This window comes from Eleutherodactylus coqui, chromosome 8 (genome assembly GCF_035609145.1).
Source record: "Eleutherodactylus coqui strain aEleCoq1 chromosome 8, aEleCoq1.hap1, whole genome shotgun sequence".
In the NCBI taxonomy this organism is placed as follows: Eukaryota; Metazoa; Chordata; class Amphibia; order Anura; family Eleutherodactylidae; genus Eleutherodactylus; species Eleutherodactylus coqui.
In genome coordinates, this window is record NC_089844.1 from 169,047,027 (window position 1) to 169,071,764 (window position 24,738).

At 49.5% G+C, this 24,738-nt stretch overlaps 1 protein-coding gene across 2 annotated transcripts; it reads right to left on the bottom strand.

The window, feature by feature from the left end:
• Positions 1-1,612: 1,612 nt before the first annotated feature.
• LOC136577160 (sulfotransferase 1A1-like) lies at positions 1,613-24,635 on the bottom strand. 2 transcript variants are annotated; one of them, XM_066576937.1, is made up of 7 exons: positions 24,485-24,635; positions 24,282-24,407; positions 23,931-24,028; positions 21,578-21,704; positions 21,118-21,212; positions 20,861-21,035; positions 1,613-1,783 (listed from the first exon to the last, which is right to left on the bottom strand). In XM_066576937.1, exons 1-7 carry the CDS (start codon positions 24,633-24,635, stop codon positions 1,677-1,679), a joined length of 879 nt encoding a protein of 292 aa, XP_066433034.1. In that variant the 3' UTR covers positions 1,613-1,676. The 2 variants fall into 2 exon arrangements, with proteins under 2 accessions (XP_066433034.1, XP_066433035.1); XM_066576938.1 differs by lacking the exons at positions 21,578-21,704; positions 23,931-24,028.
• Between the last annotated feature and the right edge of the window lie 103 nt (positions 24,636-24,738).

Genomic DNA, 24,738 nt, shown 5'->3' on the forward strand with positions numbered 1-24,738 from the left:
CTTGGGTATAACATGAGCATCAGATCGCAGGACCTGCAGTCATTGTGGATGGATTTCCAGATTGCCTTGGTGATGTAAGTGATGAAAAGGGTGAACGATCTCACCAGGAAATAAGGACCGTGGAAGAACAGGACTGCAGGTGATGGGATACACATATGATGAAGGACTACTGGTGAAGCATCCAGCACGAATGTCCAGGAATATCTCATCGCAGGAAATCCTCTTTCCTTATAGATTGTAAGATCCAGTGAGCAGGACCCTTGCTCTTATTTCCTCATAGATGGTAATCTCTTAATACTGTGTTTCCCCGAAAATAAAAACCTACCCCTTTAATAAGCCCTGCCCTGATTTTGAAGCTGGGGGAGATCTTGAAATATAATTCATTCCCCAAAAATAAGCCCTGGCTACACTACAGGAAGAAAAAAAGCAATACTTACCTAGCAGGCACCGTCCGGGTTCCCCCCACTGGTCTCTGCAGTTCCTACATGCTTCCTTGCAGTCCTCAGCACCGACATTAGATTGCTTGTTGGTAACGGGGCTTGTAAACTCCGCCTCCAGCAAGTGATGGCTCTGATTGGTCTTTGGGCTCTGCAGCGCTAAATGAACCAATCACAGCTATTCAATGCGATGGCTGTGATTAGTTCACTGAACGCCAAAGTGATTGGCTGAGCCGCGGCACTTGAGAACCAACCAGAGCAATAGCTTGCTGGAGGCAGGCTTTAAAAACCCTGTTACCAGCAAGTGATCTTCAGTCGGCGCTGAGAAGTGCAAGGAAGCCTGCCGGAACTGCAGAGACCATGGGGATGGATCCAGATGGCGCCTGTTAGGTAAATATAAGACAACCCCTGAAAATAAGACCCTCTGCCTCCTTTCGGGTAAAAATTAATGTAAGAAAGGGTCTTATTTTCAGGGAAACACGATAGTAGAATCCTGAACCCTATTTCCTTATAGATTTAAGCTATTGTCAGTTGGACGCTGGCTCTTATTCCTCCTAGATTGTAAACTCTCGTGAGCCGGACCCTCACCCTATTTCCTCATTGATTGTAAGCTCTTGTGAGCAGAACCTTCATTTCTACTGTTCAAATAGTTTAGTTTACTAGTGTGCATTGTTTCTGATATCTGTTACTTCTCCCCTCCAATCCCACTTTTCTTGTCACTTGCTCGTTTGGAAGGGTGGGCGGAATTACCAATGATTGGATGTGGCCAGCAGCTGAGAAATGAATTACTAATGACAGAAATTAGCGCAAATATTAACTCAAACTACCGCCGCTGCTTCTCCATCATCCTATAGGAATTCCCTTCCCCTTCTACATCCACTTCTTCCATCCTACAGATAAGAAATACAAGGGTGTGTGGAAGGGTCCCATGGATACATGGACATGGGGTTCCTCCTCATCAGGCTGCAGCATGGCCCCCCCACTGCCCTCCCCTGTTCTATGACATCGGACCCTGCCCACCCTCCGTGGCAGCATTTGTCAGTAACACAATGGGGGCTAAAAGAAAACAAACTTTTTTTTTATTTCAAAAACAAGTTAGAAAAAAGTGAACCATCTGCAACGGGATGAGATCACAGAGAATGAACGCCGTTCACATATTGTCTGCGTCCATCCAGATGTGCAGGGATCCAGCTGGCATCAGGCCCGCGCTCCAGGGAAGGGTTTGCGCAATTCTGGATCCTACATGCGGAAGGTCAGGTCTGTGTCAGCCATCTCCTGGCGGTAATATTCATCAAACCTCTCATTCTGAGCGACCGTGAAATGAGTCTTCCAGTCCCCAGAGATGCCTAAGAAAAGATGGAAACACCCGAAGCTAAAAGACAACCGCTCAAAAGACAACCGCTCGCTGCTTACTTATCAGTGCTGTTAGTAGGAAGCATCCATGGAAAATCATGTCTTATAGTCCAGGCACTACCATCTCACGTCTCACTGCTGCCCCCTGCAGGAGTATTAAATGTATATTCTTACAGTGCACTGAGAGAAATAGTGTATTTACAGATAGCAAGGTACAAACCAGAGTACAATGCGCCAGAATGCAGAAATTACTATCCAGGACAGTATGTGGTTGCAGATGGATACGCTGGATATTTGTGCAGAAAAATGCCAGAATAGTGAGTGCAGCTCCGGAGTATAATGCAAGATGTAACTCAGGAGCAGTACAGGATAAGTAATGTATGTACACAGTGACTCCAGCAGCAGAATAGTGAGTGCAGCTCTGGAGTATAATACAGGATGTAACTCAGGATCAGTACAGGATAAGTAATATATGTACACAGTGACTCCACAAGCAGAATAGTGAGTGCAGCTCTGGAGTATAATACAGGATGTAACTCAGGAGCAGTACAGGATAAGCAATGTATGTACACAGTGACTCCGCCAGCAGCATAGTGAGTGCAGCTCTGGAGTATAATACAGGATGTAACTCAGGAGCAGTACCGGATAAGTAATGTATGTACACAGTGACTCCACCAGCAGCATAGTGAGTGCAGCTCTGGAGCATAATACAGGATGTAACTCAGGATCAGTACAGGATAAGTAATGTATGTACACAGTGACTCCACCAGCAGAATAGTGAGTACAGCTCTGGGGTATAATACAGGATGTAACTCAGGATCAGTACAGGATCAGTAATGTATGTATACAGTGACTCCACCAACAGAATAGTGAGTGCAGCTCTGGGGTATAATACAGGATGTAACTCAGGAGCAGTACAGGATCAGTAATGTATGTATACAGTGACTCCACCAGCAGCATAGTGAGTGCAGCTCTGGAGTATAATACAGGATGTAACTCAGGATCAGTAAAGGATCAGTAATGTATGTATACAGTGACTCCACCAACAGAATAGTGAGTGCAGCTCTGGGGTATAATACAGGATGTAACTCAGGAGCAGTACAGGATCAGTAATGTATGTATACAGTGACTCCACCAACAGAATAGTGAGTGCAGCTCTGGAGTATAATACAGGATGTAACTCAGGATCAGTACAGGATAAGTAATGTATGTATACAGTGACTCCACCAGCAGAATAGTGAGTGCAGCTCTGGGGTATAATACAGGATGTAACTCAGGATCAGTACAGGATAAGTAATGTATGTACACAGTGACTCCACCAGCAGAATAGTGAGTGCAGCTCTGGGGTATAATACAGGATGTAACTCAGGAGCAGTACAGGATAAGTAATGTATGTACACAGTGACTCCACCAGCAGAATAGTGAGTGCATCTCTGGAGGAAGGTTGTGTGTCTGAGAGCTCTGCTGGTTCCAGGGTGTGGTCGCAAGAGGCAGGTGTAGCTCTTGCTGGATCCCAGGAGCAGTGCACTATTTCTGGGCTTGTTTGCTATGGAGTCTCGTGCTTCCCCCCCCTGGCTCCGGTCGGGAGGGGGGAAGAATGAACCCCAGGAGGGGAGAGGATCTAGCCGGGGTACAGGCAGCGTCACCCAGACTCCCCGGAAGGACGTGGAGCACAGGAAGACCAGAGGCCAAACCAAGAGCAAGGTCAGTGCTGCAAAAGCGCCTACAAGTGCCAGCTGGGGAGAGCATAAGAGGGGTGAATCTGTGACCGCCATGGCGTCTCGGATAGCTGCGAGTTTAAAAGACTTTAAGGAGGTCGGAAAGCAGCTCCAGAAATATCGCAGGGAGCTACAGACTGCCCTCAGCGATTTGGATAAGGCCCCACGGGGAAAGAAGAAAATTACTGCAGCGGAGAGAGTTAAATCCTGCAAGGAGGCAGTAGATTACTACAAGGAGGAGAGGTACAGGATACTGCAAGCCAGCGGCCCATTTAAAGAAAAACTCTTAAATGATGAGCGATTTTCTGGAATGGCGCATGTGAGCAGCGACAGTAGCTCTGATGAGTCGGAGGATCCACAGGAGGGGATGGCGGTATGTTCAGGGGAGCAGCCGTCCCTACAGCAGAGGGGAACTGCAGGGAGCAGCATTCCTGCAGAGCAGGTTAGCCTGCCCCCCACATCGGAGGAGTCCAATGCCGAGGATGCAGACGACGACAGCGACAGCAGCAGCGGTGAGGGGGCGCTCATCATGCAGCAAATCATGCTGCAGGAGTCCCCAGAAAGAATGCACAATATGTACTTTGGTGACGACCTGCCGGAAGGAACATCTGCGGGCAAAAAGAAACAGAAAAAAAAGATGAAGACCACCGTGCAGGAGAGGTTTGTGTACGTCACCAAGCACTCCGGTCCGGCTGCAAAGTCAGATCGGGGTGCTAGCCCTGGTATACCCCTAGTCCCGGGCTCTGCAGTGGGTCCGGTGCAGGGGACTGGGGAAGAGAGGGTTAATGCGGCCCAAAACTCCATTCCTGCTTGTGCCAGTAGTGGGAATGGAGGCGATAAGGAGGCAGAGAAGGCCCGTGGGAAAGATGGAATGAGGGGTCGCAGCCAATCCGGAGGTGCTGGCACTGACGGCTGCCCCCCAGTGGGAGGGGGGGGGGGCAGTCTGGCATCAGGTTCCACCAGTGGCGGCTTGGCTGTCCCTCCTGTGTCCCTAAAACGCCTGTCAGGTGCAGAGGGGGCGCAGTGGGTGGTGGCCAGGCCTGTCAATCCTCCCACACATCATGATAGTATTGCGGTAACATCTAAGCAACTAAAAAGTACAACAAGTCCCAGAATGGCTGGGAAAGTGGGCGAAGCCAGGGCTGCAGAGACGGCTCCTACAGACAATCATGCGGGACTTAGGACTGGTTCTGTCGGTCTCCAGCCTCAGCCCGCTGGAAAGTGTACTATTAAAAATAAAAGTGAAGCAGGTCCTGGTCCAGCAAAAGGAAAGAAAGGTGCGAGTGGTGTGATGGATATAAATGCCAGTGCTACCGCTGCCCCTGCTCCCGTGGAGGCTCCGGATGCCCCCAATCCCCCGGGAGGTATGCCATCAGCTGTACGGGAGGGTGGGGCTTCGGGTAGTAGTCAGGGGATGGGCCAGGATCCAGTCACCCCTCCAGCGGCGACAACAGCTGGTAGAAGTTATGCCAGTGTCGCCGCTGGAGGGACGGGGGATGCGTCCTCCTTGTCTTTGGGCTCTGGGGACGGCGTTTTGCAACAGCGCCTCCTGGAGGCCTTGAGGAGGGGGGAGAGCTCGATGAATGTAGGGGGCAGAGTTGTGGATTTGTCTCTCTGGGTGGAGAGACATGGTGTTGGTGCCTTCCGAGAACAAAGGGGGGAGACTGTTTGGTCCCTGCCGACAACCGGGCAGGACATTGGTCGTAGGAATGTGGCCCGTCTTCAGTGGAGAGGCAATGACGCGTGCCCATCCAGGAGTAAGGTGGTGGAGCTTCTGCTGAAGATGGGTTTCAGGGCAAATGACATCTATGCCCTGATCCATCCTTACGGCACGTCTGAGTTCGACATCAGCTTTGTTCGCCCAGAGGGCCTCGAGCTCTTTTGGGGGAACTACGAGTTGATGAAGGACGAGCCCGGCTGGCGCGGTTTCGCTGCACAAGTGGTAACCCGCCAGACTGGAGTCAAGAGAGTGACCGTTTTGACTCGTAACGAGTCCCTCTCTTGTTATGATATCATGACTTGGATAAGTCGGTACGGAGAGGTGGTGGATATGCCCAATAAGAACCGGGATGAACACGGCATCTGGTCCGGAGCCTGGACGTTTATGGTGAAACTTAAGCGTTCAGGGAATTCGGTGGCCCACATACCATCCGCGGCCTTCCTTGGCAGGGATCGTATCTTGGCCTTCTACCAGGGGCAGCCGAAGCTCTGTCACAAGTGCGGCGACCCCACACATTTGAGTGCAGCCTGTAATGTCATCAAGTGCGCTCTGTGTGGCGAGGTAGGTCATCTTGCGGCATCTTGTACAGAGATTAGGTGTCACCTGTGTGGTGACCTCGGTCACCCATTCAGTCGCTGTCCGCGCTCTTTCGCCAATGCGGTCAGGGCCCCAGTGGAGGAGAGCCATGAGGTTGCTTCTGCAGGGGAGGGGACCAGCAGAGGCGATGGGGCCCAGGAGCCAAGGAAGAACAAACATGCTGGGGCAGCCAAGCTAAGGCGCCAAGAGAAGCGCGGAAGGGGCAGGGAGCTGGTGGAAACCCAGGTGGCAGGTGGGTCAATGCTGGCCCCTGCTCCGGACGCAAATCATGTGGCTGAGGCTCCAGGGGACAGGGAGCTGGATGAGGAGGTCAGGAGGATCCAAAGGGAAGAGGATGCCACTTATTCAGATTCTTCCCACTATGAAAGTGTGGGTGAGGGCAAGGATGAGTGGCAAAAGAAAAAGCGTAAGCAGGGCTCCAAGAAAATGAAAAAAAGGGAAGGGAAATCTTCCCCTGTAACGGGCCAGGTGCAGGAAGGCAATCCAAACTCTCCTCTTGTTGGGCTCTCCAACAGGTACCAAGCTCTCTCGTCCTCGGAGGGAGAGGTGCCTAGGACAAGCGTGGGGTCTACAGGGGGTGCTGAGCCTTCCTCTTGTGGGGGTTTGGTGACCTCCAGGGAGAGGGCTGGCCCAGAGCCCAGTGGCAAGGAGGACGAGGTTGAGGAGCCCCTTGCCATGGACCTTTCAGTGTCCAAGAAACGTGGCAAGGGGTCATCCTCAGACCCTGATGAGAAGGGGGGTGGGAAGAAGAAAGCCATCTAACTCAATCACCAATGATGGCGGCACCCGCTCCGTTGACGCTGGCATCCATTAATGTTGCCAGCATTAAGTCTGACATGGCTAGATTTGCGGCCTTTGATTTTCTCGGCCGCGTTGAAGCCGACATTTTGTTTTTACAAGAGACCAGGCTGCCAAATTTGGCAGCTGTGCATAAGGCAAGGAAGGAATGGAGGTCTGGTCCATCTTACTGGTCTCTTGCGGCCGAGCCATATAGCGGAGTGGCGGTACTTTTTACCGCAGCGGTTGAATGCCGACGGGTTATTGAGTTAGAAATAGGGAGGTGCCTGATCCTGGATGTTCTCATGAAGGGACAAGAGCTTCGGCTAATCAACATCTACGGTCCCCAAACCAAGCGGGACCGCAAGGATCTCTTTATGAGGATCAAGCCGTACCTTTTTTCCAGTCGGCAGGTGATCTTTGGGGGTGACTTTAACGCAGTCACGAGGACCCGTGACAGGGGAGGCTCCCTAGGCAAGCTGACTTATGATAGCGTCGCGCTTAATAGCATAGCTAGCGAAGCTCGCCTGGTGGATGTCCACATCCGGCACACCCCAGGCCACGCGGGTTTCACCTATTATAGAGGCGAGTGCAGGTCTAGAATAGACAGGTTTTATTTGAAGGAGGAAGCCATCTCTTCACCAGTCTCTGTTGTTGAGGTGGAATTCTCCGACCACTGTCTGATTTTGTTTTCCCTGAATGTTGCAGAGACCCCCCGGATGGGTAGAGGCTTATGGAGGCTGAATTCATCACTCCTGGAGGAAGCAGAGATAAGACAGTCCTTTGAGGATTTTCTGCAGAGCCAGGTACCATTACTGGATCTTTGTAGCAGTAAGTCAGAGTGGTGGGAGATGTTCAAGATCAGGGCGGCGAGATTCTTCCGCCAGCTCTCTAGCCTCAGGAGCCTGAGTAAGTACCGTCTTTATCAGGGCCTGAGGAGGAAACTCGAGCATCTCGTCTCGACTGGAGGTAGCCGCGAGGAGATCTCCAGAGTGAAGTCTTTGCTCAAAGGGTGCCAGTATAATAGGCACGCATCTTTGGTTTTTGAGAGGGACTTCGGGAAGTACCACTCGCCCGACCCTTACAGAAACTGCAAGATGTCAGTGAATCGTAAAGTTGTCACTGGACTGATCGACGATACGGGATCTCTGAACAGGTCCAGATCAGGGATTCTGGAAGTCATCAGATCCTTCTACTCGCACCTTTTGGGAAAGAGGGATCTAGATCAAGATGTGATGTCGGCTTTCCTGGCTGAAGCTGTTCCTGAGCCAGGGGATGACATCTCCCTTAATGTTTTGACAGAGGAGATCAACATAGAGGAAGTTAAACTGGCGATTGATGGGCTTGCGCTCAAAAAATCGCCAGGACCGGATGGCTTAACATCTGAGTACTATAAGACCTTTAAGGACCTCTTGAGTCCCCTCTTGACTGAGGTTTTCAATGAGTGTCTTTCCTCGGACACTCTCCCAAAGTCAATGAGGAGGTCGGCTTTGATCCTTCTGTCAAAGGGTAAAGACTCAAGCCGTATTGAGAACTGGCGTCCCATAGCGCTTCTCAATACGGACAGGAAGGTTCTGGCAAAAGTGCTGTTTAATCGGCTGGTCAAGTTTGCACCCCGGCTCCTCTCGGGCGCCCAGCATTGCTCTGTTCCAGGCCGTAGCACCTTTAGTGCTGTTCTAGGTGTCCGGGAGGCAGTGGAGCAGGGTAGGGCTGGTCACTGGGAGGGGTACTTGCTGTCCTTGGATCAGGCCAAAGCGTTTGATCGGGTTAATCACGAGTACCTCTGGTCTGTTCTTCTGAGATATGGCCTGCCAGTGGGGTTTGTCAATTGGCTCAAGACATTGTACGCGGGGGCTGAGACTTTCCCGCTAGTGAACGGTTGGGTCGGCCACCCATTTGAGGTTGGGTCTGGCGTCCGTCAGGGTTGTCCTCTGAGCCCCTTGCTGTACGTGTTTGCCATTGATCCTTTCCTTAGGATGATTGATGGTGGGCCTATGGCGGGGGTCGGGATGGATCGGGCGGTGCCGGAAGCCTCCCTTAGGGTGGCAGCGTACGCTGATGACGTCACCGTCTTTGTGTCCTCGAGGGGGGAGGCAGAGTACGTGATGGCAGAGGTGGATCGCTACTCGGAAGCATCCGGGTCCGGCATCAACTGGGATAAGTGCGAAAGTCTCTGGTTAGGAAGGGGAGATCCTACATTTAGTCTCCCGGACACTCTTCCAGTGCCCCAGGACTCGGCTAAAGTTCTCGGCATCAAATTTGGCCGGGGAGATTACCCCATGCAAAATTGGGTGGTCAGGCTCGATGGTGCCACTCAGAAGGTGGCCCAGTGGAAGGGTTGGTCTTTGACCCTTCGGGAAAGGGTTAACCTGATCAAAACATACCTGCTCCCTTTATTCATCTACCTGGGCAGCGTATGCATTTTGCCAGAACCTCTCTGGACCCGGGTCTACAACCTGTTCTTCCTAATGTTGTGGGGGAACAGGTTGAACCTAATTAGGAGAGATGTCACATATCGCACGAGGAGACTAGGGGGGTTAGCTATGGTCAACCCCGTGGTGTTTCTCGTAAACACCTTTGTTAAGATCAATATAGGCAACCTCTGGCAAGAGAGGGCTCCTCCGTGGGTATTCTCCTGTTGGGGATGGCTTCGGCCTTTCTTCCAGGAATGGGAGACAGGAGGGCGAGTAAAGGATCTTCGCACGCCGCACGGGCATCTTCCGGCTTACGCTACCGTGGTTCTGAAGATGATACGTCGGTGGGGTCTGGGGATGTGGGAGATCAGAACTCTGTCGAGGAAACTCCTCGATAAGAGGGTCCTGTTGACCCATTTCCAGAAGCCCCTGGCGCTCAAGGACTGCCCAAGTCGGGACCTGGAGGGAGGGTTACGTTTATTGAATTCTGACAGGATCCCCTTGAAGTTTTGGGACTTGACTTGGCGCTGTTTCCACGGGAGACTGTATGTAAGGGGCAACTTGAAGAGCAGGCCACTGGTGGATAGGGGTTGCCCCCGCCAGGAGTGCAGCAACGTAATGGAAAGCATGGAGCATTTCCTGCTTCAGTGTCCCTTTAATACAGAGGTGTACAAACGGGTGGGAGCCTCCATTGGTTGGCCCAGGTTGGCACGCCTCTCGTATGCGGAATGGGTCTATGGGGCATTCGGGGACCTTGGTCGCAGGGACCGGTGCACTTTATTCTTAGTCAGCCTAGTGGTCAGGTTTCACATTTGGAACGCACGGTGTCTAGTTTCGACGGAAGAGAAAATCCTCCCCGTGGATGAGGTGAATAGAAACATCCTGGGTGACCTGGTGAAGGTGCGCTCTCTGGATTATGAGAGGTTGGGCACGACTAAGGCCTCTCTCCTATGGAGAGGGTTTGTATTTCGTTAGGGACAGTCTTCTTATTGTTAGGGTCTTTGTAGGGACAGAATAGGGAGAGGTAGGGACAGTTTTCTCTGAGGGTAAGTTTTAGGGAAGGAGTAGGGACATTGTAGGGACAGATTAACTATAGGGATAGTTTTTCTATTTGGTCGGTGCCCGGCTTATCATATCCAGTCCTTGTGGAGGGCTGTGTGTGACACTAGTAGAGTTTTTGTTTTTCGGTCAAAGATAAAGTATGTACGGCTGCAGGTAACTGAACCTTAGGCTTTCGGGTATTAATATGTAGTGTTGGTTTGTAGTTGTGTAGTATAAGAGATGTTATATGTTATGTTATGTTTTGTTTTGTATATAGGGTTAGGGGTTATAGATAGGTTGGGTGGGGGTTTATTGGGGGGAGGGGGGGGGATTTATGCCTCAGCCGTAGCTTGACACGTCCCGGACAATGAACACTGGGCACGGACTGTTGGTGCGGGCGTGGCCCTCAGGCTGCGGCGGGCAGGGTGTGTATGCGGTGCAGCTTGGCTCGTCCTGGACATAGACATTGAGCACGGACTTGGGATGCAGGCGTGGCTCCCGTGGCTGCACCGTAGGGGGTTGTTTGGGGTGTGTGGTGGTTTGGTCTGGATATAGGGTTAGTTTAGGATTATGTAAGGTTTTATTCTTTAGGTGGTGGGCATTAAAAAGAAAAGAAAAAAAAAAAAATGGCAAAAAAAAAAAAAAAGGTATTGGGTTGTTATTATTGCTATTACTTTTGTTATGGTTGTTTGCATTATTGTTATTATATAATTGCTTCGGTTATTAGTCGTTTTCTTTCTTCTTTTTTGGGATTTCTGGCTGGATCCTGTGAGTTAGGGATGTTTTCTCACATGTGGGTTTATTGTTATATGTAGTATGTAGCGTATATGTATTGGTGAGGATGAGCGAGTGTAGTTTTAGAGTGCAGGTTGGTGTAGTGTGCTGTGTGTATTGTTTGGACCAGATGGACCTTTTTCTTTTGTCCTGCAGTAAGGCAAAGTACGGATAACACAAGTGATAATTTGTTTTTGTTTTGGTTTTATGTTTATGCCAAGTGAGCGATATTTATGTTCTGTTTATTGTTGTGTTTTTCACTTTTATAATAAAAAGATCTACAGGATGTAACTCAGGAGCAGTACAGGATAAGTAATGTATGTATACAGTGACTCCACCAGCAGAATAGTGAGTGCAGCTCTGGAGTATAATACAGGATGTAACCCAGGATCAGTACAGGATAAGTAATGTATGTATACAGTGACTCCACCAGCAGAATAGTGAGTGCAGCTTCTGGAGTTGGGTGTGTGCTGGTTAAGCTCTGCAACTTCCAGGGTGTGGTCAGAGAAGGAGGTTTTGCTGATCCCAGAGAAGGTGCACTTTTCTGGGCTTTGTTGGACATGGAGTCCCGCACCTCCTCCCCCCGGGGCCACTTGGGGGGAGGGAGGGAAGTGATGGCAATGGCGGCATCAGAGTCTTCCGAAAAAACTTTGCCACGGGTGCCAGAAAAGCCAGCAGCCCGCAAGAAGGCAGGAGCTGCTGGAGGTAAGAAGAGACTGGGTCCGGGCCGTGGCTGCAGCAGCGTGGCTCCGTTTGTCAGCACGGCAGCTTCTGACAGCACCGGGAGTGAGATGGTTACGCGCAGCCAGACCCGCAGGAGAGCAGGTGAGCCGCAGATACCGGTAAGCACGGGAATGTGGAGTGACAAAAAGAAGGAGGAATCCGTGATTGAGCTGGCCTCCAGGCTGGCAAAGAATATCACTGACTACAACTTTGCAGGGAAAATGTTGGTGGTACAAAAAGGGAAGCTCCGTGACGCCAAAATGTTACTGGAGCAAAAAGCTTCTAAAGACAAACAGGCAGAAGCCAGGTCAGCGATAAAAAAGTGCAAAGACTGCATAAAGATGTGGGAAGTGGTGAGGGCAAAGATCCTGGAGGAGAGCGGGCCCTTTAAAGAAAAAATTCTGAACGACGACCGGTTTGCTAAGATGGCGGCAAGGTGCAGTGACCACGAGCAGACCGAGACAAGCGACGGTGAAGCCTCAGATGAAGAGTTGTTTGAGGATGTGCAGGAGACCCTGGAGCAGCCGGTGTGCTCTCAAGAGCTAGCACCAACGCCCAGAGGCACTACAAGTCCCAGAGACAAGCTACCTGAAGAGATTGCGCTGCCTTCCACCTCAGGGGAATCTGAGGTGGAGGAAAGAACAGGGAGATTGCAGCTACAGAAGACCCCGCAGCCGGAAGCCTCTGTACATATGGAGGGCTTCATGTTTGGCAACGAGTTGCCAGAGCAGGACACAAAGATAAAGAGAAAGAAAAAGAAACCGGAGAAGCTGCAGGAAAAGCTTATGTTCGTTCCTGGGAGCTCTGGTCTGGCTGCAAAGTCGGATCAGAGTTCTGACCCCAAAAACCCCCCTGGCTCGGGCTCTGTGGTGGGCCTGGAGCGGGAAGTTGGGGAGAAAAGGGCCCAGCTGGTCAGACCCCCTGTCCCTGTGTTAGTTGGTAACAAGGGCAAGGAGGTCAGTAAGAAAGGTGCAGTAAAGGCCAGTACAGATGCAGGTCGCGGTACCGGCAAGGAGGGTGGCAGCGGTGCCACTAATGCAGCAAGTGCTGCCTGTGATGCGGAGGGGGCTGCGGACCTAAAATCTGGGGTCTCCCATAATTTGGGAGCAAGTCAGGCCAGATCCCGCGCCTCCAGTGATGCGGAGGCAAAAAAGAAAAAAAGAAAAAGTAAAAACACAAGCAAAAATCCGGAGGTTTTACCATCTACCTCTGGAGAGGCCAGGACCCACGGACCACATGATCCAAGGAAAAAAGTGGTAGATCCGGGGATGAATGTGCGAGAGCGTGCGGCAGATGTAAGGGACAAGGCCGAGGGTACACGTTCCTCTGCAGTTACTGGGCCTCCGGGCACCTCGGGTCCCCCTGGCGGCCGGGAATCTGGAGGCCCAGGGGATAAGGTAGTTAGGCCAGAGGGGTCATGGGGTCCAGTCGCCTCTCCTGCGGCGACAACACCTGGTAGGAGTTATGCCAGTGTCGCCGCTTGAGGGGAGGGGTCCTCCTTGTCTCCAGGCTCTAGGGAGGGCGTTTTGCAACAGCGTCTCCTGGAGGCTTTACGGAAGGGGGAGAGTACAATCACAGTTGGAGGAAGAGAGGTGGATCTATCTCTCTGGAAAGAGAGACATGGTTTGGGTGCCTTCCGAGAGCAAAGGGGGGAGACCGTATGGTCCCTACCGACACCCGGGCAGGACGCAGGTCGTAGGAATGTGGTCCGTCTTCGTTGGAGAGGCAATGATGCATGCCCCCCGAGGGCAAGGGTAGTGGAGCTTCTGCTGAAGATGGGCTTCAGGGCGGTTGACATCTTTGCCCTGATCCATCCCTACGGCACGTCTGAGTTTGACATCAGTTTCGTTCGCCCAGAGGGCCTAGAAATCTTCTGGGGGAATTACGAGCTGGTGAAAAACGAGCCCGGTTGGCGAGACTTTGCCATCCAGGTGGTGTCTCGCCAGAACGGTATCAAGAAGGTGACCGTTTTGACTCGTAATGAGTCACTTTCTTGCTTTGACATCATGACGTGGCTCAGTAGGTACGGAGAGGTGACGGAGATGCCCCAAAAGAACAGGGATGAGCACGGCATATGGTCTGGGGCCTGGACGTTCATGGTCAAGCTGAAGCGTTCAGGTAACTCAGTGGCACACATACCATCTGCAGCCTTCCTCGGCAGGGATTGTATCTTGGCCTTTTACCAGGGGCAGCCGAAGCTCTGCCACAGGTGCGGCGACCCCTCACACTTGAGCGCCGCTTGTAAGACCTTGAAGTGCGCTCTGTGTGGGGGTCTGGGTCATCTAGCCGCCTCCTGTGCAGAGATTAGGTGTAACCTGTGTGGTGACCTCGGTCACCCATTTAGTCGCTGTCCGCGCTCCTTTGCCAATGCGGTCTCAGCACCTACGGATGGGGGTCATGATGTGGCCTCCGGGGGTGAGGGGACCAGCAGAGGTGGAGGAGCTCAGGAGCCAGGGAAGAACCGGCAAAAGACGCCTGCAGAGCAGAGGCGTCAGGAGAAACGCAGACGGAGCAGGGAGCTGACAGGAGCGCCCACAGCAGGTGGGTCGATGGTGACCCCTGTTCCAGAAGCAAATCTCGCGGCTGAGGCTTTGAGGGATAGCGATTTAGATGAGGAGGACAGGAGGATCCAGAGGGAGGAGACCAACTCTGCAGATTCCTCCCACTGTGAAAGTGTGGATGGGGAAGGCAAGAGATGGCTAGAGAAACGGCGTAAGCTAGGTGCCACGAGGAGGAAACGAAGGGGGGATTCAAGATCTTCTCCCACCCCGGGCCAAGTACTGGAAGGAAAAGCCTGCTCACCTCCAGTTGGACTCTCCAATGGGTTCCGAGCCCTCCGAGACATCTCTTCCTCCTCTTCTGAGGGGGAGGCGGAGGGCAAGGTTCCTAAGGCAAAGAAAGGGTCAACAGGGGGCGCTGAATCTCCACCTTGTGAAGGCATAGTTCCTTCCGGGGTGGAGGCTACTCTGGAGCCTGGAAACAAGGACGACGGGGTCGGGGGATCCCTTGCTATGGACACATCTGTGTCCAAAAAAAGAGGCAAGGGGATTTCCTCTGACCCCGAGGAAGCGGGTGTGAGGAAGAAAGCCGTCTAATTTAATCACTCATGATGGCGGCACCCACTCCGCTGACTCTGGCATCAATTAACGTTGCCAGCATTAAGTCTGATACGGCTAGATTTGCGGCCTTTGATTTTCTCGGCCGCGTTGAAGCCGACATTTTATTTTTGCAGGAGACCAGGCTGTCCGATTTGGCAGCCATACATGAGGCAAAAAGGGAGTGGAGGTCAGGCCCTTCCTACTGGTCTCTTGCGGCCGAGCCGTATAGTGGAGTGGCGGTCCTTTTTACCGCAGCGGTTGAATGCCGACGAGTTATTGAATTAGAAATGGGAAGGTGCCTGATCTTAGATGTCCTCATGAAGGGACAAGAATTAAGACTTGTCAACATCTATGGTCCCCAGTCTAAAAAGGACAGGGAGAGTCTCTTTATGAGGATCAAGCCCTACCTTTTTACCAGCCGCCAAGTTGTCTTTGGAGGTGACTTTAATGCAGTCACGAGAGCCCGCGATAGGGGAGGCTCTGGAGACAGGCGGTTGACTTTTGACAGCGTCGCACTTAATAGCATAGCTAGCGAAGCTCGCCTGGTGGATGTCCACATCTGGCACACCCCAGGCCACGAGGGGTTCACCTATTATAGAGGTCAGAGCAGGTCTAGAATAGACAGGTTTTATTTGAAGGAGGAAGCCATCTCTTCGCCAGTGTCCGTTGTTGAGGTGGAATTCTCCGACCACTGTCTAATTTTGTTTTCTCTGAATGTTGCAGAGACCCCCCGGATGGGCAGAGGTTTTTGGAGACTGAATTCATCACTCCTGGAGGAAGCAGAGATAAGACAGTCCTTTGAGGATTTTCTGCAGAGCCAGGTACCATTACTGGATCTTTGTAGCAGTAAGTCAGAGTGGTGGGAGATGTTCAAGAGGAGGGCGGCGAGGTTCTTCCGAGAGCTCTCCAACCTCAGATGCCTGGACAGGTACCGCCTGTACAACGGCCTGAGGAGGAAACTCGAACATCTCGTTTCGACTGGAGGTAGCCGCGAGGAGATCTCCAGAGTGAAATCTTTGCTCAAGAAGTGCCAGTACGATAGACACGCATCCTTGGTTTTTGAGAGGGATTTCGGGAAGTACCGCTCGCCCGACCCTTACAGAAACTGTAGGATGTCAGTGAATAGTAAAGTGGTCACTGGACTGATCGATAGTACAGGATCCCTGAATCGATCCAGATCAGGGATTCTGGAGGTCGTCAGATCCTACTACTCGCAACTCTTGGGAAAGAGGGATCTAGATTCGGAAGTGATGTCGGCTTTCCTGGCTGAAACTGTCCCTGAGCCGGAGGTAGACACCTCTCTTGATGTTTTGACAAAAGAGATCAAAATAGAGGAAGTTAAACTGGCGATTGATGGGCTCCGGCTCAAAAAGTCGCCAGGACCGGATGGACTAACATCCGAGTATTATAAGACCTTCAAGGACCTCTTGAGTCCCCTCTTGACGGAGGTATTAAATGAGTGTCTTTCCTCGGGCACTCTGCCAAAGTCAATGAGGAGGTCAGCTTTGATCCTTCTGTCAAAGGGTAAAGACTTGAGCCGTATTGAGAACTGGCGTCCCATAGCGCTTCTCAATACGGACAGGAAGGTTCTGGCAAAAGTGCTGTTTAATCGGTTGGTCAAGTTTGCACCCCGGCTCCTCTCGGGGGCCCAGCATTGCTCTGTTCCAGGCCGTAGCATCTTTAGTGCTGTTCTCGGTGTCCGGGAGGCAGTGGAGCAGGGTAGAGCTGGTCACTGGGAGGGGTACTTGCTGTCCTTGGATCAGGCCAAAGCGTTTGATCGGGTTAATCATGAGTACCTCTGGTCGGTCCTTCTGAGATACGGCCTGCCAGTGGGGTTTGTTGATTGGCTGCGAACATTGTATGCAGGGGCTGAGACTTTCTCGCTGGTGAACGGCTGGCTTGGCCGCCCTTTTGAGGTGGGGTCTGGCGTCCGTCAGGGCTGTCCTCTAAGTCCCCTGTTGTATGTGTTTGCGATAGATCCCTTCCTTAGGAGGGTTGATCGTGGACCTATAGCAGGGGTCGGGATGGACCGGGCGGTGCCGGAGGCTACCCTGAGGGCAGTGGCATACGCTGATGATGTCACGCTCTTCGTATCCTCAAGGGAGGAGGCAGAGTTTGTGGTATCAGAGGTGGATGGCTACTCGGAGGCATCCGGGTCCAGAGTCAACTGGGATAAGTGCGAAAGTCTCTGGTTAGGAAGGGGGGATCCTGTGTTTGATCTCCCGGACACTCTTCCAGTGCCCCAGACTTCAGCAAAAGTTCTTGGCATCAAATTTGGCCAGGGGGATTACCCCATGCAAAATTGGGTAGACAGGCTGGATGGTGCCACTCAGAAGGTAAATCAGTGGAAGGGTTGGTCTTTGACCCTTCGGGAAAGAGTTAGCCTGATCAAAACATACCTGCTCCCTTTATTCATCTACCTGGGCAGCGTATGCATTTTGCCAGAGCCTCTCTGGACCCGGGTCTACAACCTGTTCTTCCTAATGTTGTGGGGGAATAGGTTGAACCTGATCAGGAGAGATGTTACATACCGCACGAGGAGACTAGGGGGGTTATCTATGGTCAACCCCGTGGTGTTTCTTGTAGACACCTTTTTTAAGATCAACATAGGCAACCTCTGGCAGGAGAGGGCTCCTCCGTGGGTCTACTCCTGCAGGGGATGGTTTCGGCCCTTCTTCCAGGAATGGGAGACAGGAGGGCGAGTGAAGGACCTTCGCACGCAGCACGGACATCTCCCGGCTTATGCTACCTTGGTTCTGAAGGTGATACGCCGGTGGGGTCTGGGGATGTGGGAGATCAGGACTCTGACGAGGAGGCTCCTCGACGAAAGAGTCCTGTTGACCCATTTCCAGAAGCCCCTGGCGCTCAAGGACTTCCCAAGTCGGGACCTGGAGGGAGGGTTACGTTTACTGAATTCAACCCGGGTCCCCTTGAAGTTTTGGGACTTGGCTTGGCGCTGCTTTCACGGGAGACTGTATGTAAGGGGTAACTTGAAGAGCAGGCCTCTGATTGACAGGGGTTGCCCCCGTCAGGAGTGCAGCGACGTGCTGGAAAGCATGGAGCATTTCCTGCTTCAGTGCCCCTTTAATACAGAGGTATACCAACGGGTAGGGGTCTCCATAGGCTGGCGTCAGCTGGCACACCTCTCCTACGCGGAGTGGGCTTATGGAGCCTTCAGAGGTCTTGGTGGCAGGGACCGCTGCACTTTATTCCTAGTTAGCCTAGTGGTCAGGTTCCACATCTGGAGTGCACGGTGCCTGATCTCGACGGAACTGAAAGTCCTCCCCGTGGATACGATATGTAGGAACATCCTGGGTGACTTGGTGAAGGTGCGTTCTTTGGAGTATGAGAGGCTGGGCACATCTAAGGCTTCTCTCCTATGGAGAGGGCTTGTTTTTCGTTAGGGACAGTCTTTTCTTAATCTTCTAGGGGCAGAGTAGGGAGAGAGGAGGGACAGGATAGGGAGAGAGGAGGGATAGGGCAGGGACAGTTTTCCATGAAGGGTCGGACTGAGGGGCAGACTAAGGACAATCTAGGGCAAATTAGGGAGAGAATAGGGAAACCTTTTTTAAATTCAAGGGATTGTACATTGTGATGTCTGTGCCCGGCTTATCACCTCCAATCCCGGTGGTGGGCTGTGAGGGCACCATGAAGCCTTTTGTTTTGATTTGGGCGAAATGGAATGAAGTAGGGCTGCAGGAGAGCCGACCTTAGGCTTTCGGGTTATGTATATAGTATATATTATGTATGTTGGTTGGAGTGTATTATGGTTTGTATATATTGTATATTGTATATATTCACATTTTGGGTGGTAGGTAGGTTGGGTGGGGAGTTGGGGGGAGTGGGATTCACGCCTTCAGCCGTAGCCTGGCACGTCCCGAACATTGAACTCTGGGCACGGACTGGTGGAGCGGGCATGGCCCCCAGGCTGCGGCGGGCACAGTGTGGTATTATTTATTTAAAAAAAACAAAAAACCCTGGTGTGGCTGGGCACGTCCTGAACTGAACTCTGGGCACGGACTGATGGAGCAGGCTTGGCCCCCAAGCTGCACTGGGGACCCAAAAAAAAAAAATAAAAATTACATATATCTTTAGTTAGTTTTTTATGCCAGGTTGGCTCAGTCTTTCTGTTTATATTTGGTTATTTATCTTGCTATTTATGCTGTTTATGTTATTGCTTACATTTGTGTTGTGTGGGTACAGTGCGGTACGGCTGGACCTGGAGTTATAGTTTACAGGGTTTATGTAGTTATAGTTTCCTTAGTTTTATATTTTAGGTATATACTTGTATATTGTGTTATAGTTGTATATTGTGTTATATGTAGAGTGTGTATGTGTACGGCGGGGGGAAGCCCGGATATGGACGTTTACTTTGTTTATGGATCACGGACTGTGGGGGAAGGGCCTTATATTGCTTTATATGGTTATTTTTATTGTTACAGTTTGTCTTTGTTGTGTTTTTTACTTTTATAATAAAAGATCTACAGGATGTAACTCAGGATCAGTACAGGATAAGTAATGTATGTACACAGTGACTCCCCCAGTAGAATAGTGAGTGCAGCTCTGGAGTATAGTACAGGATGTAACTCAGGATCAGTACAGGATAAGTAATGTATGTATACAGTGACTCCACCAGCAGAATAGTGAGTGCAGCTCTGGAGTATAATACAGGATGTAACTCAGGAGCAGTACAGGATAAGTAATGTATGTAAACAGTGACTCCACCAGCAGAATAGTGAGTGCAGCTCTGGAGTATAATACAGGATGTAACTCAGGATCAGTACAGGATAAGTAATGTATGTACACAGTGACTCCTACAGCAGACTGGTGAGTGCAGCTCTGGAGTATAATACAGCATGTAACTTGGGATCAGTACAGGATAAGTAATGTATGTACACAGTGACTCCAGCAGAATAGTGAGTGCAGCTCTGGAGTATAATACAGCATGTAACTCAGGATCAGTACAGGATAAGTAATGTATGTACACAGTGACTCCACCAGCAGAATAGTGTGTGCAGCTCTGGAGTATAATACTGGATGTAACTCAGGATCAGTACAGGATAAGTAATGTATGTACATGGTGACTCCACTAGCAGAATAGTGAGTGCATCTCTGGAGTATAATACAGGATGTAACTCAGGATCAGTACAGGATAAGTAATGTATGTATACAGTGACTCCATCAGCAGAATAGTGAGTGCAGCTCTGGAGTATAATACAGGATGTAACTCAGGATCAGTACAGGATAAGTAATGTATGTACACAGTGACTCCTACTGCAGACTGGTGAGTGCAGCTCTGGAGTATAATACAGCATGTAACTTGGGATCAGTACAGGATAAGTAATGTATGTACACAGTGACTCCAGCAGAATAGTGAGTGCAGCTCTGGAGTATAATACTGGATGTAACTCAGGATCAGTACAGGATAAGTAATGTATGTACAGTGACTCCACCAGCAGAATAGTGTGTGCAGCTCTGGAGTATAATACAGGATGTAACCCAGGATCAGTACAGGATAAGTAATGTATGTACACATTGACTCCACCAGCAGAATAGTGAGTGCAGCTCTGTAGTATAATACTGGATGTAACTCAGGAGCAGTACAGGATAAGTAATGTATGTATACAGTGACTCCATCAGCAGAATAGTGAGTGCAGCTCTGCAGTATAATACTGGATGTAACCCAGGATCAGTACAGGATAAGTAATGTATGTACACAGTGACTCCACCAGCAGAATAGTGAGTGCAGCTCTGGGGTATAATACAGGATGTAACTCAGGATCAGTACAGGATAAGTAATGTATGTCCACAGTGACTCCACCAGCAGAATAGTGAGTGCAGATCTGGAGTATAATATAAGTTGAAACTCAGGGTCAGTACACGATAAGTAATGTATGTACACAGTGACTCCACCAGCAGAATAGTGAGTGCAGCTCTGGAGTATAAAACAGAATGTAACTGAGGTAATTTATATACAATCTATGTATTTATCTCGTAGTATATGCCTTTCTTGTTTTACGGTATTCTCTATATGATCCATTGAATATTGCACTTTGGACTTCTTATTAACACTCTAGTCATCCTATTTATTGCATCATTGGTACTAGCTTTCTTCACACCCTATAATATCTGTATCACATTGATCCCATCCAGCACCTTACTCTGGAAGGACCCTAATATTGATTTGATGACATAAACAGTGTAGTACCTTTCCTCATAAATGGGGAGATGGAATGATCCATGAATGGGAAGGTGCTATAATTGGCCATGGGGTTGTTCTTCATGGCCTGAAAGGATGTGTACTTAAGAATCTTCTCCATAACTTCATCTGATATCTCCCACTTCATAAACTTTAATAGCTTTTGGATCTCACGCCTTGGATCCTTCAAGAAAAATGGTGGTTGTTACCATGTGACACCTACGAAGGACATATGCAGAATAGTGAAGCGAAGAACCATGTCTCACCTCAAGCATGTCCTCGTAGAACAGGTACAAGATGTCACTTTGCTGCCTCATCTTCCACCAGCCTTTCACATGCGTGCTCCAGCGCCCAAATGCAACTGCAGGGTCCAAAATAATGTATTATGGGAGAATACAAACAATTATCCTAACCATTAACAACTTCTACATACTAAAGCCACCTCTGTCCCCATATAGTTTAGCACTATGAACATGTATGTCCAGAACCACCAAGTGCACGTGTTTAGGTCAATGAAGTCGGGAGCACAAGGCATAATCTCAGGAAAACCATAGATTTCGAGAAGAAATTGGTGTATAATGGCTTCAATAGAAGCACGGCTGTTGCAGAATAGTAGGCATGATGCCACATATCATGGAAAGATGGCTTTTGGGCTCCTACAAGTAGATAGCGGCTTCCGCTTCTGTATGACCTGACCATGTCTGATTGAACTATAGACTTACATACCATTCCCCTCCATGTAGCTGTTCAGAAACTCATCCCACGTCCCCGGATCTGGATGCCCAAACGCCATCCTATAGAAGTGATAATATGACACAGCCACATCTTTTGCATTCCTGGCCACGTAGATGACCTAGATAGATAGGTTAGAGGTTATTAGGTCTTCAAGGTCTCGTTGTTATTTCACCATTTCCAATTCAACCCATTGAATTTGCCATAAGTTATTCTAACGCTCAGCTTTCGGGGGTTCCATCCTCATAGTGATGTTATGGCCTCAAGGGGTTGTACGTTCTCCCAAGAAATGTTCTTCCAAAAAAAAAAAGGTTAAGTTCATGAAACCATCTGGAAGCATATAGAAAGGAGACTGAAAGCAGAGATTGTATCCGGTGTCCAATGGTCCTGATAGGAACTCGACATTATATTTATATGGACAGATGATCCGCAGTATGGGACGAATGATTGTTAATACAACCATTTGGCTCCATATTGCTATCACTGGTTAGCTGCATATGTCAGTTTCCATGTTCACATGGGGAGATGAGTATTGGGCATTTTTATGGTATGCATAAACTAGCTAATTGTGATGTTCGGCCCGGATGTACTGGTTGCTTCCTAACTGGACAAATAATATACACTTTAGTGCAAACATGGAGAACACAAAATATATACTATGAAAACACAAAAAGGGGAATACAGGGAAATCTGACACTTAAGGAATGGGGAGAACCTACCTACTAGCAGAGCGCCTGCCCTGATGAGGGTGACCCCATGTCAGGAAAATAGGGTGACCCTGACTTTTCCTAGATGGTGACAGGGATAAGTGCCAAGCATTAGATGACACACAAAGAAATACCACCAGTGTTCAGGGAAAAGATGTACAAATATCCAAAATGATGAAGTAGTAAACCGGCAGATTTATCTTAACAGAAATGCAGGTCAGAACTAGGAATCGACGACTAGACCAGGAACATCTTCAAACTGAGAGTATAACCGGCGTCCTCTTAGAGGAGGAGCCAGAATAATTGTACAAAGACTGAAGCTGATTGGCAGGCTGCACATGCCACCTCCCAGCCATCCAATCTGTCCACTGACAGCAGAGAAGTATCCTTGTTGGCATCTAGTGCTGAAACGACATAGAGCATGCGTCCACAGGAAGATCATGTGGACCGGGACTGACATTGTAATGTCACCCTGCTCCTGTATCTCAGCCGGCGTGCCGTGACACCAATCAGCTGACAAAGGAGCATTTGTTCTTTGGCTGGTGAGTGTTGGCACATTTAAGGGCCTTTCACACAGCTCAATGATTGGACATGAACACTTATGCACACATGAACATTTGTCAACAAGGAGAGGTGCAGCCAGCCAATGCTAGATGTATGGGGACAAATGGGTTTTTGCAAGTTTGGAGTTGCCTGGAGATCTGAAGTTTACCTTGTGTTGTCTGCAGAAGACAATCAGACAAAGTATCCACATTGGTTTTCCCATGGCCTCCAGTGATTGCAAAAATACTAGTATGTAATCTCTTGAGGCATGATGTGTTTTTCATCTGCTGCACTGACTTTCCTTGGCCGACCACTGCATCCACGGTCCTCAATGTTGTCTGTTTCTTTGTGCTTCTTCAAAACAGCTTGAACAGCACATCTTGAAACCTTTGTCTGCTGTGAAATCTTTGCCTGGCAGAGACCTTGCTGATGCAGTATAGCTACCTAGTGTCTTGTTGTTATGCTTAGTCTTGCCATGGTATATGACCTATGACATAAAACTGTCTTCCACAACCTCGCCTTTCTTTGGCTGTTCCTTACCCAGTTTTAAGCCTCCTACACAGCTGTTTCAGTTAATGACTGTATTTCAACCTACATAGGAAAATCATGATCATTATTACCTTTTGGTAAAATTGCTTAATCATACACCTGACTATAATTCTACAAAATCCCTGTTTCTACCATGGTGTATGTATGAACTGTGACCTAAAACTGCCTTCCACAACCTCACCTTTGTAGCACAGTTTGGCTGTTCCTCATCCAGCGTTAAGCCTCCTGCACAGCTGCACACAAACCCAAAGTTTAATTCTACTGATAGATATTTTCTAAGTGTTTATGACATAAGACATAAGGAACTAAGGGTTGCAACCTGGGAACAAAAAGTGTGTTACATGGTGTTACTAGCGAGCACTGACCAGCATACTCATTGTCGGTTGGTTCTTCTTACCATGAGCAAATAATCTGCCTATGTCAAAGGAACCTTTCAGGACCCGATGATCATGCTTACAAACATTTGTGCCCGATCGTTGGGTTGCGCTCGGGGCTTTTAGATCACAAATGAGAAAGATAGCGTTAATGATGATGAGTCAGACATTAACCTTGCACTTCTTGTCCCAGAAACTCTTAGGCAGGACGTCCACTTGAAGATGGGTTTTGATCACCCTCGGGAAGTCTTGTTTGTTGAGAATCTCTGTTGCTGAAGAAGGGAAAATGTGGAAACATTTCATGGTCAACACTAACTCTATTTTGACAAAAAAAATTCTAATTATCATTGTTCGGAAATTTATTACATTCCGTAGACACTTTCTTACAAAATTTCCTGTGAAACGCCAAGTACCTTAAACACATCACGTCTTAAGGTGGCCAATGTCCAGACAAGATGGCCGTGATCAGACATGTTATGAATTAGTTCAGAGAAATGTTATTATTACAAGCAATCAGACAGATACCTGAGGGCATGCCCGGACCCGAGCACTCCAGGAAAGGCACCCGCTCAAAAATGGCTGCTTTCTGGCTTTCCGCCATATCTCCTTTATTCAGAATGAGATCCACAATCTTACTCACCCAAGTTGTGCCTGAAAGTAAGAAGACGATTATGTAGTACGTGTGCACATGATGTCCGTGTTATTCCCGTATCCATGCAGATACTCACCTGATTTCGGATAAGTAGAAATCAGCAGATCGTCTGCTCTGGCCTGGAAATGTTCCACATTCTCCCAGTTGTCTGCAAAGGGCCCAATAATGGGCATCCCCCCCACCAGCTTTAATGGTGGGCGATTAAACTCATCAGGGAGTGTCTGCATTGAGCTGGTGAGTTATTGTCTTGAAGTTGACTTACCTGTTGTAAAGCATACAAACAAATTAAATGGACTTTATATTTAAAGGGCATCTTCATCTAAGATATGT